This window comes from Anser brachyrhynchus (genome assembly GCF_964034855.1).
Source record: "Anser brachyrhynchus genome assembly, chromosome: 18".
NCBI classification, from domain to species: domain Eukaryota; kingdom Metazoa; phylum Chordata; class Aves; order Anseriformes; family Anatidae; genus Anser; species Anser brachyrhynchus.
The window spans coordinates 6,287,735-6,303,990 of record NC_137711.1 but is presented as its reverse complement, the minus strand read 5'-3'; the positions used below and the strand labels follow the sequence as shown (position 1 = coordinate 6,303,990).

Genomic DNA, 16,256 nt, shown 5'->3' with positions numbered 1-16,256 from the left:
CCCGCTGCTCCCCTCTCTCACAGCCCCCCCGGAACCCCCCTCTCCCCACCACACCGTTCCCCAGCCCCGCTCCGCACCCCGCGGACCACGGGGGCTCCCCGCGTCGCCTCTCCCCCCGCCAGCCCCCGGCGCTCACCAGCTCCTTTGTGTCTTCCATCAGGCCCTGGCGGGCAGCAGGCAGCGGCCGCCACGGCCCCCTCGGCTGGGCTCGGCCCTCAGGGCGCCCCCAGCCCCAGCCCCCGCCGCCTGCCCCTGCCGGGGCCCCGGGGCGGCCCCGCAGAGTTCAGCGCCGCGCCGGGGGAGCGGGGCCCCGCGCCCTGCGCCGGGACGGCAACAACATGAGCGGGCGCGCACTGCGCAGGCGCCGAGCCCCGCCCCCCGCGCGCCCTCATTGGGCGCCCCGCGGGATGGGGCTGCCTCGCTCGCCGTACCCCCTCCCGCCTGTGGGGGAAACCATTTGGAAGCTGGGGGAGAGAGAGAATGAGAAAGAGATGAAAAGGAGGAGCAGACCAGACTAGGACTGCTTTATTTTTAGGATGAGTGGTGGGGAATGCGGAATCGCTGCTGAGCTGGGGAGGAAAGCTGCTCGTTGTCACGCCCCGGGGTGCAGCACCCCTCCCCGCGCACGCAGTGGTGCGGCCCGACCGCCTCTGCGTCACGTGGGACGCGGGGCAGGCGGGGAGAAAGGGAGGCAAAGAAAGAAGGCCACGTGACCACGCCTCGCAGCCGGACTCACGTGGGCCGAACGAGGGGAGAGGGGGGCGCAGCGGCGGGGGCCTATCGGGAGAGGGAGGCGGTCACGTGGGCGGTCCGTACGTGAGCAGCCAGCAGGGCTTCCGCTTCCGGTCGGTGCGCGCGGTGGTCCCGTGAGGAGCAATGCGGCCGGGGCCGGGGGCGGCCCGCGGGGGGGAGGCCGGGCCGCGGCGGACGGGTCTGCTGAAGCCCTCGCTGAGGAAAATGCAAGTCGGCAGCGGTAAAAAGAAGAAGAAGATGGCGAAGCAGCTCCAGCGGCGCGCGGAGGAGGAGGAGGCGGCGGCGCTGGAGGCGGAGGAAGCGGCGCAGCGCGGCCGGCACCTGCGGGCCCTATCTGGAGCTACGGGCGCGGAGCGGGAGCTGGAGGAGCTGCTCTTCGGGGACTGCCTCGCCGCCGAGGAGGGCGAGCTGCTGCAGCGCCTGGCCGGCCCGCGGCAGGTAGGGCCGGGGGGCGGGCGGGAGCTGCGGTGGTGGCACCCTTCTGCCTGCGGGTCCCCCCGAGGGACGGTCGTCGCCCCGCGGCTGGGCTAAAAGGGCCCGCTCGGTTGTTTCCAGCACGCTGCTACAGAGGGAGGAAGCCTTCTCAGAGACTCCAGTGATTCGGAGGTGGAGAACAAAGCGAAAAGCACTTTTGTGTCTAAAGCGCCGGCCTGGGTGGATGAGGATGATGAAGCTGAAGAAAAGTAAGTTCAAGCTCGCAGGTAGGAGTGGCTATAAGGGGCTTCAGTGGGAATGATCTTCGTGTTTTGTGTGTTTTTGTTCCCTAGGATTGATATGACGCACAGGTACAGGAGAGATCTGATGAAAAGTGATGCTGAGAAAATTCTTACCAAGAAAAAGCTGAAAATAAGACTTGAAGAGCAGTGAGTATCATTAATACTTCTCTGGCAAGCTTTATTAAATTAAGAGTGTGTGGTTTTCCAAGTCCTGTTGTGGACTGCTCTCCATGGAAATGTTATCGTGTTAATGTGAGTTGTTTAGAGCTGGTGCTTCTGGTATTTTTATATCCAAAAATAATACTGAGAGTAGTAGTAAATAAAATGTGAATTGGGTTTTTCTTCATTAAGTTGTTTAATGCTTGTTTTTGTAGAGATAAACTAATTCTTCTAATAAATTATACCAAAAGCTATTTGTAGAGATTTGTTGTGTTTTAATTAGGATGACAAAATACCTGAATTGAGTAAGGAATATAAGAAAGAATAGCAGTAGCATAATGATGTAGAAATTCAGATGGGCTTCAGCTGAAGCGTGCATCACTCTGAAGAACAGTGCCTTAATGATTGGTATCAATTTTGCTTTACAATCACATTCTATAAGTTAGCACTAATAAAGAAAGCTATTTTATTATGTTATTTTATTATATTAGTTACACGAATAAAGGAAGCTGAATGAAATTTGAGGAGAACTTTGCATAGCATTTTAAGTGAAAGTAATCTTGCAAATTTTTGACTGTGTGTGTTGCAAGACATACATGTATCTAATGCGCAGAAAGAAATAATTGTGTTAAAAGATTTCTTCCTTCTCTCCCCTTATCATTATCTTGCTAGATTTCAGCGAGCTATGGGAGGAGTTCCTGCTTGGGCTGACAGAGAAAACAGGAAAAAATCCAAGAGGACTACAAGCGATAGTAAAGAAACCCATTACTACCCTAACATGCCTTTCTGTGCTTTCCTATTCAGCTGCTTAAAAAATGATTGTTTGATGTTTGGTCGATTTCTGTGGTGTGTTGATATGCTGGCTTAATCAGCTTTGTTTCCTTTAGCATGCTTTGATTTGTTTTATTGTTTCTGTAAGGAATTTATAGATTGTGATCTGTGAGTGTTTGGCGAATTAACCTTTTCAATATGCTTCGTTTTAATTAGGTGGCAGTGATGATGATGATGATCTGCTGTGCAGAACTGGTAATTTCATATCAACCTCGGAATCCCTGCCAAGAGGTATTTTGGAGGTAAAGGCAAGCCTTAGTCCGAGGTGCAAAATATACACGCTTTGCTTTATTGCTGCTTGGGCAGTGATTGCATGAGTTTGTTTTTCTGTAATTGTAATGTTTCAGTATTTACACAACTTGATAGGTCACCTTATGAAAGCATGAAACAAATTGAGGTGTATTGTTTGCTGCAGGGATTACTTTGTGTTCTTAAATAACATCTGGTAGTGGGATTTCAGTCTGTGTGGGAAGGATAGAAGTCTCTCGTAACTTTGAGGTTATTGAAGTGGTTTTTGAAAAGTGAGCCTTAAGATTTTCTTACATGATTTCATTTACAATTATTTTCTTTGTCATCTCATTTGCAATTATTTCAGGTGAGTGAGAATGAAGAGTTTTACATAGGCTTTCTACTACAACCAATAGTCCAACTAGCTTTTCATATCTACCATGTGGAAACAGCTTACCAAGCTTACTGTGTGTGTGAGTTTTGCTTGTATCTGTTGCCTAAATGTCAGCATAGGGTTTGAGATCTCTTGTAGAACAAAGGATAATTAAGCTGACTGGTCATCAGCATAAATAAATGCATAAACTTTGTTTTTTTTAAACTGCTCGATCTGTTTCCTAGATGAAGAGCTGCTTGCCTGCTAATCAGGAACGTCTTGCTGATGGAAAACTGTCAACTGTGCAGTTCCATCCTTCTGCTCAAGTTGTTATGACTGCTGGACGTGATCGGTCCGTGTCACTCTTTCAGGTGAAGAATTTCAATTTACATGATGTAGATGACCACTAGTACCAAATACTCCTTTGTTGAATGTACCTGAAATAGCCTGGGATGATAAACTTGCTTTTCATTCTTCCTGTGGTGGCATGCACAGAGTGGTTGTAATGTCTGTGATTAGAATGGAATTGGATTTTTTGGGAAGATTTCAGTGGAAGATTTCAATCAGTGGCTTCATACCAACTATTTGCAGAGTATAAGTAAATTAGTTCTATGAGGCTTTTTAGTTGATGAGTAACAAGGGCTGGTGAGGTTGTGGTGTTTGTTTTTTCTGAAGTTGTTTGTAAAACCTGTATTGTGAGGAGCAATCCACTTACATCTACAATTGTAATGTTGCTGAGAAATTATATTGGGGATGGAGATGCTGTACTGCAGGAGGAAGTCCTGGGACACTCCTGTCTTGCTCCTCTGAACACTAAAAATCATAACTGTTAAGAACTTTCTGCGCGGCCCAGCATCAGGGAAGTGTTCAAACACACAAGTTGAATTTGACTTCCACAACTCTGCAGGAGAGGAGAATGCAAAGCAAATGTTTCCATTTGGAAAAGTGTGTTAGAAATTACAGTTTGAACAAAGCATGGGCTAGGCAGGAAGGCTAAGAAGTAATCCAGGAAGGCTGGGAGTGCCTAGTGTATAGGGTGAGGGGTGAGACGTGGCCTATTTGTAAATTTGGAAGAAAGGGAGAGACTCATTTCCAACTGGTGTATTTTTACTTTCTCTTATACTGGTGAGTCAATAAGAATTTACTCTGTAGAACTATTTGGTATGTTCCTTAATGTGATGATGTTTTTATTGAAGGTTGATGGTATAAGGAATCCAAAAATACAGAGCATCTATTTAGAGAGTTTTCCGATCTATAAAGCTCGTTTCAGTGCTGATGGAGAACAAGTTATAGCCACTGGTACTCACCATAAAATGTTTTACGTGTACGACATGATGGGTGGAAGCATTATTCCTGTACATCAAGTAAGAGGTATGTTTGTTAGTCCTTTAAGTGTTTTCAGTATTGTTAAATAGACATAACTGTCATTTAGATGGCATATGAATTTGCTTTATAAGGAAGTGTAGTGAATTGTTGGAGGTAGTGATACTTAGAGTATGTTTAGCTTTAGTTTGTCAAGGATATAACCCTAGGTTTGTGTGATATCTAACTAATAACGTTATTTATGGGGGCAGTATATTACAGAACCAAAAAGCTGAAGTACAATCAGGTCTTGCTCCTATTCATTGTAGGTGTGAAAGTTAAGGAGAAAGAATAAATTGTGCCAGCATGATGATCTAATTCTCTTTTTAAAGGCATGGAGGACAAATTTGTCAAAAACTTTGAAGTCTCTCCAGATGGATCATTTATGCTTCTAACTGGAACTTCGGGTTATCTTCACTTGCTGTCAATGAAGGTGGTTTTTATTTCCGTAATGCATGTAACTTCAGTTTCTTGGTACCCTTTTCCTTTCAAGTCTGCTTGCAATCTAGCTTTTTAGTTAAAACAGGTATGATGTACTGTGACAGCCTTTGTGAGTGAGCTATTAACTACCTGTAGTATTAGAAAATGACTTGGGGATGTTTAGAATTTTCTCAGTGAAGTTGTCTTTTGGACTGGTGATGTAGTTAAATCCGGAGTATCATGGATTTTTTTGTTGCTGTTCTGTTAAAAAAAAAAGTTATGTCAATGACGTGCTTCGTCTGATTGCATGAACACTGTTAACAAAATTAATGGCCTCAGTATGGAAACAGGAATCTGAGGGTGGATGATAATAGGACTTTTTTTTTTTTGGAATAGCACTAGCATGTGTTGGTGTACTTTTGTCATGAATTATTCTGTCTGCTGTGATTCATAATGAATCTAGAACTTTTTTCAGTTATATTTTAAAATGCCATATCATAGCACCTGGAAATTGCTATATGATAGCAACTTGGAAATAACTAGGAAAAATACCTTTATAAAATAAAGCTCATTTCCCTTATGTAGTAAGATCCCTCTGTGAGGGAGCAAAAAAAGTGTTGAAATGCCAGATTCATAGTCGTCACTGTTAATTTCATCCTACAGACAAAGGAACTGATCAACACCATGAAGGTAAATGGAAGATCCACTGCATCTGCTTTCACTTCAGACGGCAGTAAAATATATAGCTATTCAAGTAAGTGTTCTCTCTAATAGCACTGATTATAATTCCATTTATATTATTTTTTGTAAGTCAACTGTTTTGCCAAGTTAATTGGCAAATTAAGTGATCAATCATGTAAAAAATGAATCGCTTTAGTATATTCTTAGATTAAAGAAATCCTATATTTGATACTTATTTAAATAAGTTAACAGCTGTCTTTTTCTGAAATTTATTTTATCAAGACAGACAAATCAATGTGTCTTCTGTATACGTGGCTTCTATAATCTTGTATTTCATTCTGCAGAGGAAGGTGAAGTTTTCATTTGGGATGTAAGAAGCAGAAAGTGTCTACACAAATTTGAAGATGAAGGCTCTTTGGAAGGAAAGTGTATTGCTGTTTCAAAAAATAACCAATATGTGGCATGTGGGTGAGTAACGTGGATGTTTCAGTTTCTTTCTATCTCATTTCAAAGCTCTTCAGTAAGTTTATTCGGGGCTAGTAGGAGTGTAGGAATACAGAAAAAGTTCACTTTTAATGAAGCTCCAGTAGAGGTGAATGGATGAACCATTGCCTTTTCTATGAGAATCATTTATTTTGTTCCATGTATATATAAGATACCATACACACCGAATACTGGTATCACTCTTAATATATTACTATTCCCTTGCAATAGGTCTAGCAGTTAATTTTAAAATCATACTGAGTGAAATTGCATAACATGTAGTACAAATGTCAGTTTGGTGCCCCATTTCTTTCACCTTTTTTTCTAGTTTACTCTTACACTTCTGATTTGGTTGCTGTAAGAGAACATGTTATCACTTTAAAAGATGTCTTAACTCGGCTGCACCAACAGAGTCTTAATGTTGCTTGAAAGTGTTTCTGAAATAAGCTTGCTGAGATGCAACTTCAGCTAGTGGTATCAATTCATTGCAATGAGACTGCAAAATATTTAAATACAGCACGTGTTTTAGCCCACTGCAGAAGAGCATTTTTAAGTAGAGTTGCTCTGCACAGAGGGTGTTTTTAGTTGTTGTATTTTGTATAAAAGCAAACACAAAAGAACTCTAAATGATTTCTGAATCTTTGATAGCGAGCTCTCACTGCTTTGAATTCGTATAAGACCAGTTAATGAAGTATCTCCAGTTAAGTGTCTCAGATACCCCACCAGCCCCTTGCAACCCTCCACTAAATACTGTTGCAAACTTTAAAGCAAACTGCAAGCTTCAAACAAAATACTACAAACTGTGCTAAATAATTGCCAGTGATCTTTTTAAGTTGAATGTTGGCTATAGATAACAAATGAATATGTACTGTAAATGCTATTTCTTGATATAGTCTTTGTTAATTTCTCTTTTTAGTTCAGTTTCTGGAGTTGTAAACTTATATACTACTGATGTCTGTCTCAAAGAAAATAATCCTAAACCGGTTAAAGCGATAATGAATCTAGTTACATCTGCTACATCTGTGACCTTCAATCCCACCACGGAAATCTTGGCTGTGGCTTCCAATGAAGCCGATGAGGCTGTCAAATTGGTATGTTCAGCTTCTTGCATGGTATCTTGGTGGAAAAATTTTCCTGCTGATGTAATAAAACTGATACTGAGTAGATACGTGTACTGCAGAATTTGATAGAGCAAATCAGGATGTGTACAAGGCACTGTACATCTAAGAAAATTTTTTTCTTTGAAGCACATTCTGAATGTAGTCTAATTCACCTAATTCACCTGTTATTTTTCTCTCTTTAAAATGCCTTTTTTTACAGTGCTGTAAATACAACAACTTAGCAACAAATCTGATTTTTCAGTATCTGTTAACTGTTCCAGTCCTACTGTGTGGTACTTGCTCATTCAGAATTCTGCCAGCCTTGTCAGAATACTGGTCAACAGTAGATCTATTCAATTAATCTGAGGATTTGGAGGCCTATTTTTATTCCTTAGATGTAATTACTCAAAAATAAATTAGGTGCAATAAATGATTTCTTAGTGTGTTCCCTGCACCTTGTTTCTTCAGTAGAACACTACCTAGGGTGGGGTAGGATAGGAATAGAACTGATCATTTGAAATCAGTGTTGAACTTAAACGTTTAATTTTTACTTTAATGTGATTTTTTTGTTCCTAACTGATGAGTTACATATTTCTTAATAGATACACATTCCGTCGTATACTGTATTCTCAAACTTTCCAGTGTTCAGAAGAAAACAAATTTATCTTACTCAGTCTATGGACTTTTCTCCTAGAAGTGGATTTTTCTCTATAGCAAACAACAAAGGCAAAGCTTTATTATATAGGTATGTACTAAATTAAGCTGATAAATGCTAGGTAGCACACCCGCCTTTGGTAAGGTGGGGCAGATGACTGGTAAATTATAAATTGGTCTACTTGATCTGATTTTTACTTAAGAGAGTATGATGCTGACTTCCTATTCTGGGGAATAAACGTAGTTGTTTTCTGATTATAAACTATACTTTGCTGCGGACATCTCTGTCAAAAATTTTATTGTTTTTTGCTGAAATAACTAGGAAAGAAAAAGGCAGATACTGGATGTTCTTCCCATTTTTTTCCATTTTAAAATAGTTTGGAAGACTAAAACAAGATACGAGTTTCCATACTAGCATCCACATCTGCCATGGGTTTGTTCTAGCTGTGAAGGCAGGATGAAGAGCATCCTTGGGGGGGGGTGCACTGGCACAGGTTGTCCAGAGAGGTTGTTCAATCTCTATCCTTTCAGATACTCAAGGAATCTGGATGTCTGTTGAGTAGCTTAAGATAAACTTGATTTTAATGTGAGATTTGATTTATGAGGTCTGACAGGGAGAACTTATGAAAAAACCTCCTAAGGAAGAATGTAAAAATGAGAATAAATCTTGTAATGCAATTGTCCTTTATTTAAATTTGAACTGCATATTGTAATGGCACTTCAGGTAAATCTATTAAGCTGACGATTGCTGTCTTTTACTACATACATGTTTCAGCTACTGTATAGTTGTCATTTCTTACGTTGTTTGCTCAACAGGTTACTGAAGTTTTAAACCTGTCTCAACTTTGTTTTTTCTTCAGGCTGAAACATTATTCAGATTTTTAAAAGATAGAGGAGAAAATGGGCTCGTAACTCAGGTAAGAGTAGCACTAGAACTATTGATAAGATTCTCTTGAGGAATCTTGGTTTTGTTTTGCTGTTTCCACCACTTCATAGGTGGCAACAAGAAGTTCTTAGTGTGTAATCTGAAATGGTCTTGTTTGGATCATTTGTACACAGAGTGGGCTACTTTAATGGCCAAGATTTATACTTGTCTTGTTAATCTCAGCTTTTCTAATAATACTCTTAATACTCTTAAAGGCAGTAGGTAGTTTAACGAAACTTGCCAGTCCTGTTGACAGCAATTTAAAGAAAATCTGAATATATTTAAATCACACTCCTGGGCAGTGGTGGTAAAAGCAACTGTGGGGGGCTGGCTTAGCTTGATCCTGTTGTGAAGTCATGTTATGCCTGCATAATTGAAAATTTAGGTTACATAAATAAGCTTGAAGTACAGCTTGTGTGCAGGCATCTTATTGTAGACTTTAACGTCTTCCTGGGAAAGGAGAATGTCCTGTAGCCTTGTCAGTAACATAGTAGTGCTATTTGACCCAAAATGTGGTAATGATTGAAAGCTCAGCCTATTCAAACTGGAGGCAGATTAATCTTCTGCATGTTAAGCTTGCGTAAAACTTTGTGATGGCTAAATATTCTGAAGATACTAACAAAATTCTCTGTACTGATCTTTCTGCAGGTGTTGTAACCTGGAACTACAAGAATGGAACTACACAATCAAGCACATTTTTTATATGGAAGTTGAAAAATAATATAACTTTTATGGTTTTTGAATGTTTTTACTTAATAAATGTACCTGATAAGTTTCCAGGCATGTTATTTCAACTTTTTCAATGTTTTGCGTAAGCAAATGACTATAGATTTTAATGGTTGATACTCAAGTTAATGTCTTCAAAAAATGCTTAATGTCTTCAGTTATTATGAGAATGTAAACTATTGCACTGTTAATACAAGTATTGGCTTTATGTGAAGTGTGAGCTCTGCTTTGTGCATTTGGCTTGAGCTTTGCCACCAGCCAGATCCCTCTGTGGCTGGAAACACGGTTTTGCTGACTGGGGGGCGCAAAGAAGTAACCTGAAGAACCCCGTTGGTGCAGTGGGCCAGCTGTGGCTTAGGAGGAATGCCAGTCACCATCATTTGTGCTTAATGTCTTACAAATATCACAAAATATCACAAAACCACAGTACAACAGTTGGCTTTAATTCTTCAGGAAGGCTCCATTCTTACCTTTCTGTGGAAGTAAAGCATCCTGAATCACCCTGAGTGTCACTTCATTTGATTTTTCAATCAGTTGCAAAATCCTGACCTCATTAGGGTCACCTAGCAAGGATTACTTTACAGCTGCTGTTGCTGGTTCTTTCTGATATGCGTCTGATCATTGTTTTCCTGAATTGGCCACATATTTTAAAATACATAGAGGACAAAGTTGGCTAGGAGTATGCTACAACATAAGTAAAGTCTCTGTTTTGAGAATAAATTGTGACTAATGACATCTGTCCACTTCACAGGAGGGAGCTTTTGGAGCAGTAATATCAAGAGCAAGGTATTCCAGTAAGCGTTAGTGAAGGTCAATATTAAGCAGTCAGTGAAAGTCTTACTACAAAGAAGGTACTCAGAGCATGAGGAAAAGCTAATTCTAGAAAGCTGTCAAAGGTATGAGTTTATTGCTAAATACTTGTCATAACTGTTTTCAAAAACAGGATAGTGTTCTCTGAAGTACTGTTTTTTAACACAGCTTTATCAGTGATGCATTTTTACAAATCATGAAAAAGCAGATTATGCTATGAAGGTGTTAAACTGACTAGAGTATTTAAACTTATTGCAGTGTTAAACCTAAATATCTTTGGAAGAGGAAAAATAAGCACACTTTATTAAGATGCTTGATGTAGGAGTCTTCTGTTACAACCAAATCTAGTTTAAAATCTAGATGGGACTAAAAATTTGCTGAATTTCAGAAAACCAGAAGCTGAAACTGGTTGATACTCCACTAGAGGGCAGCACTTAATCACTTATTTGGACATTTGATTGCTTTATGCAATGTATCAGTTTGTCCTGTGACAGTCCTGCTCCTGAGTAGCATTGTGGTTCTCAACATGACTCAGCTTTTTTTTTTATAATTTCTGTATTTCTCCACTAGGTTTAAATAGCGTGACCTAATCCACAAAACTGTTACATCTTTTTTCAGATAGGTCCAATGACTTCTAAAAAGGTAGGTTTTTAATAAGTTAGATTGACTAATCTCATTTAAATAGCTGTGAAGTATTTCAGTATGCTTAATCCACTTGACTCTCTGCCCCTCTTCTTCCAGTGTGTGTCTCCCCTCTTTCCATAAGGAAATAATTCTCAACCTAGTGTTTCAAAGCCATATAGCAAGTCCTGAACAGATCTCAAACTAGGAATTAAGGGATTCCTGGCCTTGTTAAGTTAACAAGACCAACAGTTTCTAATGCTCTTCCCTGCACATCCTGCAGATTTGTGGTTAAGGTAAGATCCCCAGATTGGATGGGACAGGAAAGCGAATGGAAAAGGTGTTATATAACGTGGTGTGGTGCTGTATACTATCATGTCACTGCAAATGCTTCTAAATAGCACCAGAAAGGAAGGAGAGATTAATCTAAACATTTTAAACAAATTCTGTGATGTAGTTAGCAAATATTAAGCTTTATAATGAGTTAACAGGAACGCTGAAGAACAAGCAAGTTTAACCTTTTTACTAAATATCTTAGTTCTTGCTGTTGCATTTTGTCTTTTGCAAAACATAGCTTACAGCTCCATTCAACATAGAATAATGAAGACTTTTGTCTTATGAGAAATGAAGAAAACCTCCGTGTATTTGTGGCATTTTGTAATGTGTTTTCAGTAATGACTCTTTCAGGTACTGACCAGGTTTAAAAAGTTGGATGTTGATAAGTATTGCAAGAAGTTGACATTGTTACTAATGTGTCCAGGATATTTATTTGCAGTTCATTTGTGGATGAATTACCACATTTTAGATATACATATCACACTACTCATCTCAAATGAAAAATTCAGCTTTGTCAGTTTGCTATGCGTTAATAGTACTTACGCTTCTGACCTATTTAAAACCTTTGTGTTTAATTCCTTTTTTCCTAGCGTGGCCTTTTTTTTTTACTGGCATTGCTCAGATGAAGTTCTTTTAATGAATTATTTCTCTGCTTTTTCCTCTTCTTCCTTTCTCCTTGGCAAAATAAATTTTATTGATGTAGCCCATTAAATATTTATCACCACAGCCTTTCCCCTTCAGGCTGTGATCTTGTCCAATTTTGCAAGCTAAAGACAATTAGTCTGGTGCTTAGAAAGGAAATCTGAAAGGAAAAAAGACTGACTAGATGCCGGAGTAACACTGGTTACTTATAAGTTTATTAGGTTTACTACTAAGCCTGTCTTGAAACTACCATTTGCATCTGTTTTTGGAACTAGATTTGTAGTGTAAGTGTTTTAGCAAAAGTTTAAAGGATGGAAATGATTTTCACCATGTCTAATTCAAGGTCCAAGAGTGCTTCTCTCAAAATTATTTGGAAAGTTAGTTCCATAAATCTTTTCCCTGTGGAACTGTTTCAACCACTACCTGATTTTTCTAGCTATTGGCTGATTAGGGAAAGCAAATAATGTCCTCTCTGCATGTAGTGCTGTAGATGTGGCAGTCATAGAACACCTTGAAAAGAAGCTGATTTCTCACCTAACAGTGCTTCTCAAAGCATTTGAAGGTCTCAGATAATGCCCTAACATGCACACACACACACACACACACACACCCCTTCCTGCCCCCTGTTTTTTTTGTTGGTTTTGGCAGGGGGCTGTGATTTGTGAGTCCTGGTGGAGGATATGGAGCTCTTCTGAAGGATGTCAGCAGTAAAAGCCTGTATTGGACAAAATGCTCAGGTTACTGCTATCTGATGCGTCCAGGCATCCAGCTGGCATTTGGTAGACCACACTGTCACTTTGATAATCAATTCTTCTGTATTTACGTTGCATTTTCGAGCAGCAGTGTGCTAGGCACTTAATGACTTACTACTGTTGTTTGGCTTTCTGTTGTTGAAACTATGGAACAATGATTGGGTTTTCTGGAACAAAATATCTCTTGGGTGCTCAAATATGACGTTTGTCCTGTGTTTGTATGACAGGGAATACAGTCTAACCCATTCTGGGACACTCACTGAGGCAGTCTGCACCTGTGTATTTTCTTCTGGTGACTAAAACTATTAAGTTACAGATCTTGTCAAATTATTTTGAGCCTCCTTAACCTGAATGAAATTTTATAAGCTGATTATACACTTTGAACTGACTGCAGCCTGATTTGATTTTCATAATATATATTACAATATGTGCCTGAAAACTCAAGATCACTATACTGAGATGAAGTCTGGAAACAAGTGGAAAAGTCCTTGTTAATAGGAAATTCAAGGTTACATTTAATTGAGAAGACACAAGAAACAAGAAGTGTCTGGGTAAATATAGCAGTCACATGGGATTCAAGAATAACAGGCAAATTTGTGTAAGTTAATTTTGTATTTAACAAAGGCCTTTATTGCTTATAAAAATGTTTACGTTAACGTAATCCAGCTGTCAGTTCTCAAACCACTTAGTGCTGGTGTATTTCAGCTGTGTATTATACCACATACTGAGCTGAGGCTATAAAGTGATGTATACCAATTAAGATTAATTATTGTAAGATTTAGTATGGACAGATAGCTGGTCATAATTGAGCAAATCTCCAATTAAAGTGTTTTTCCTTTTTTCTTTCTCAAAGAATGCTGTTTGGCAGAACAATGCTGATTTTCTGTGTCTAAATTTATCTTGACCTATTTGAATTGGATATAATGACTTTAATGTAGTTGTGGAACAGAGAACAGAGGCTGTCCTTGGGATCCCTCGAGGGTACGGGTTTCAGTTGCAGAAAAAGCAAAAGTTTAAATGCTGTTTCCAGATGAATGGAAGACTCTTGAGATTTGTGACTCTTATTCATGGTTTAAGTGATGTGTCGCATCAGACCTGATAGCAAGTGGCTTTCTCTAAAGATACTGAGGAATTCAGAAATACACCGATTATAATAAAGTTAAGGAAAAGTTTGAAACTTCGTGTAGTTAAACTTCCCAATCAGACCTATGTAAATTTGGAGTAAGTGTGAGTTGTTGAAGGCTTATGAAAACCTTTTTTCAAATTCAGGACTATAAACAATACGCTTTCCCTGTGTAGGATGGAGATTATAGATCTTACTTTTCCTTGTAGATTTTTGAAAAAGATGCTGTAGCTTCACTGTGGTAAAGTTGAATTGTGTTTCTAATTTTCCTCAAGGTATTTGAATGAAAGGTGTGACAGGCATAGAGCAGCAAGGTGTAGATTATTATGGTCAGAAAAGAAACTAGTGTTTTGCTTAAAATTCATCCTGTTGTGATTAACATAATAGCAATTTGTACTTGCAGGTACGCTGTCCACTTAGTAATCTTAAAGTAGAGGTGCTATATAATTCAAAACAGTGTCTTGAAGCCCAGCAGGGCTAAATTATGGGAAAATGTTAGTGTCTTCCTTGATTGTAATCATCTGTACTTGCAGCCCATTCAGTCTGAAGATCTAAAAGGGCTTTATTAAGGGTTGTAATCATGTGTGGTAAGTAATATTAGGTTTGCGGGGGAGATGGGAGAGGAGAGGTACAGAGGTGAAATAAATGATATGCTGAGTTGGAACTGGGATCTTAAGCTTAGCTGCTAGATTTCCTGTCATTTTTTCTAAAACATTGGATTAGCTTTTCTCATTGGAAGTTACACCTTGGCCTGTTTTTGCATGTGCACCTGTTATTCCCTTTTTTACTGGCTTGTAGTTCTGGAATGATACTTAAGGTGTTCCTTTCATTCTCCAGTCTATTCTCCTGCAGATACTTAAAAGTCACTCTGCTGATGAATATGGTGTTTAGATTTTGTGAAGAATACTAGTTCTGTGGGAACCGATGTATTTCTGTATTTCAGTATTTCTAACCTGTCGGCTTTGGCAGATTTCTGCAGATAGTCACTAAAGTTGAGATTGTAGAAAATTAAAGCTTGCACAGAAATTCATAGATTCCTGTGTCTCTTTTGAACATGGATGAAAATGCAATCCAGGAAAATGGCAGGGAGGATGTCATAAAGTTGGCTATAGTCAGGGCCATCTAAAAATAATTACCTTTATTATAAACTTACATAAATATCTTGCTATCTGTGTGTCTAATAATGCCAGAGCTGCTTTGCACAGTGAAATTTTACTTGTCTAATTTTCTAAACACTTTGTGACCATCTGTCTTCACTCTGGATATGAGACATTAATTAAAGCCTTTAAGAGATGTTCAGTAAACTTCCCCTCAAATCTCTGAGAAGTCAGTTTTTTACACACGGCTTAAAGGAGACCATTAGCTGTCTGGATTCCTGTCAATAAAACAAACTCTGGTGATGCTAGGGGTAAGTCCAATAATTAGGGGTAGTGACATACTGAACAGCAGAAAAATTCCCAGCAGTTAGCAAAATGTCTAGAAGAATCCAGATGTGGGAGATTCAGTATGATGATTTCTATAGGTTACATCGGTGCACTGCAGAAAATGCAAATGACAAACTAAAAGAACTGCTCAGTAACGCAGTCAGTTGTATTTATTGCTAAAATAATTGCTTGATACTGTTTTGCTGATATAAACTCAGGGCGTCTCTGTAAACAACTGTCTTGTAACAATACTTACAGAATCCTGTCTTACATTCAGTGTACTGATGCTTCTTCCCAGAAAGAAGCTAACCAAGAAATACCTTTGGAAATTGCATTTTGGGGGGCGTACCTTAAAAAAAAATAATGCAGCTGAATTTGTTTGAATATATCCTCCAGCAAATCATGTCTTCACCTTTGAGCAATTAAAACAGTAGAACAGAATTTCACTTCAATGCATTTAATGCTTTTTTCTTGGTTTTGCCGTATGCTGATTTCTCCTGGAGGGAGAAAATCTCAGAGTATCATGTAACATTTTTCCAAATAGAATAATAAATGAGTGGGTGTTTGAGATGTGAAAGGATATGAATCTCTGAAGCTGTCTTAGATAATTTGTTTTTTTTAGTTGCGCGGAGCAAGTCCAATGTTTTCAGGAGCATTTTCAGCTCAGATGACTGTGTGCTTATGCAAAACATGGCCAAGAACAGATGAAGGTGAAATATGGTAAATTAACGAATGGGTCAGGTCTCTAGTTTTTCCCAAGTCTGGAAGAACTGACAAACTTCAAACAGCAGTAAAATAGCCTGATCTGCTGAAGGACTCTGCGAGAACAGGACCTCCCCGCCCCAGCTCTGCACCTCCGAGTGCATGGCACTGGGCGCAGCTCTGTGGCACATGCTGCTCTTTTTCTTCCAAGCTTTGTCATCTTCCTGATCTATCCTCTGGGAAGTTCTTCCTTGTTTTTTCAGACAGACTTATCTAAGTCCCCTGGAAAAAAAAAAGTCTTCAGCTCAGCTGGCACTCCTAATCTAAAAATATGAGGCACGTAATTGCTGTTAACACTCATAACAGTTTTAAGTTCATGGAAAGTTAGCCAATATTTTTAATGGAGCTACTTCACAGTTAGATTATGTTCCTGAT

General features: G+C 39.6%; 2 protein-coding genes across 11 annotated transcripts in view; one reads left to right on the top strand and one right to left on the bottom strand.

The window, feature by feature from the left end:
- The window catches only part of MBTD1 (mbt domain containing 1), a 35,343-nt gene extending 35,004 nt beyond the window's left edge, over positions 1 to 339 (bottom strand). For all 10 annotated transcript variants that reach the window (XR_013940510.1, XM_080560401.1, XM_080560402.1 and 7 more), the window contains exon 1: positions 137 to 339. Coding sequence is in view for 6 of the 10 variants with exons in the window: in XM_080560395.1 (XP_080416521.1) it covers positions 137 to 157 (21 nt within the window). In the remaining 4 variants the exon portion in view is untranslated. The remainder of the gene's footprint in view (positions 1 to 136) is intronic.
- Positions 340 to 485: 146 nt separating this feature from the next.
- On the top strand, positions 486 to 9,619 carry UTP18 (UTP18 small subunit processome component). The gene is made up of 14 exons (XM_080560419.1): positions 486 to 1,191; positions 1,309 to 1,436; positions 1,521 to 1,616; positions 2,301 to 2,380; positions 2,616 to 2,701; positions 3,306 to 3,431; positions 4,257 to 4,431; positions 4,755 to 4,855; positions 5,506 to 5,596; positions 5,868 to 5,991; positions 6,923 to 7,097; positions 7,709 to 7,851; positions 8,621 to 8,677; positions 9,334 to 9,619. The coding sequence occupies exons 1-13, from the start codon at positions 877 to 879 to the stop codon at positions 8,643 to 8,645; spliced, it is 1,665 nt and encodes a 554-aa protein (XP_080416545.1). The 5' UTR covers positions 486 to 876; the 3' UTR covers positions 8,646 to 8,677; positions 9,334 to 9,619.
- The last annotated feature ends 6,637 nt before the right edge of the window (positions 9,620 to 16,256 follow it).

What these genes read in the sequence shown, in the direction of transcription:
- UTP18 (XM_080560419.1), top strand. Translation starts at nt 877, where the DNA reads ATGCGGCCGGGGCCGGGGGCGGCCCGCGGGGGGGAGGCCGGGCCGCGG. An exon ending in GCCTGGCCGGCCCGCGGCAG is followed by an intron (nt 1,192 to 1,308) that starts GTAGGGCCGGGG and finishes GGTTGTTTCCAG; the next exon opens with CACGCTGCTACAGAGGGAGG. An exon ending in AAAATAAGACTTGAAGAGCA is followed by an intron (nt 1,617 to 2,300) that starts GTGAGTATCATT and finishes TTATCTTGCTAG; the next exon opens with ATTTCAGCGAGCTATGGGAG.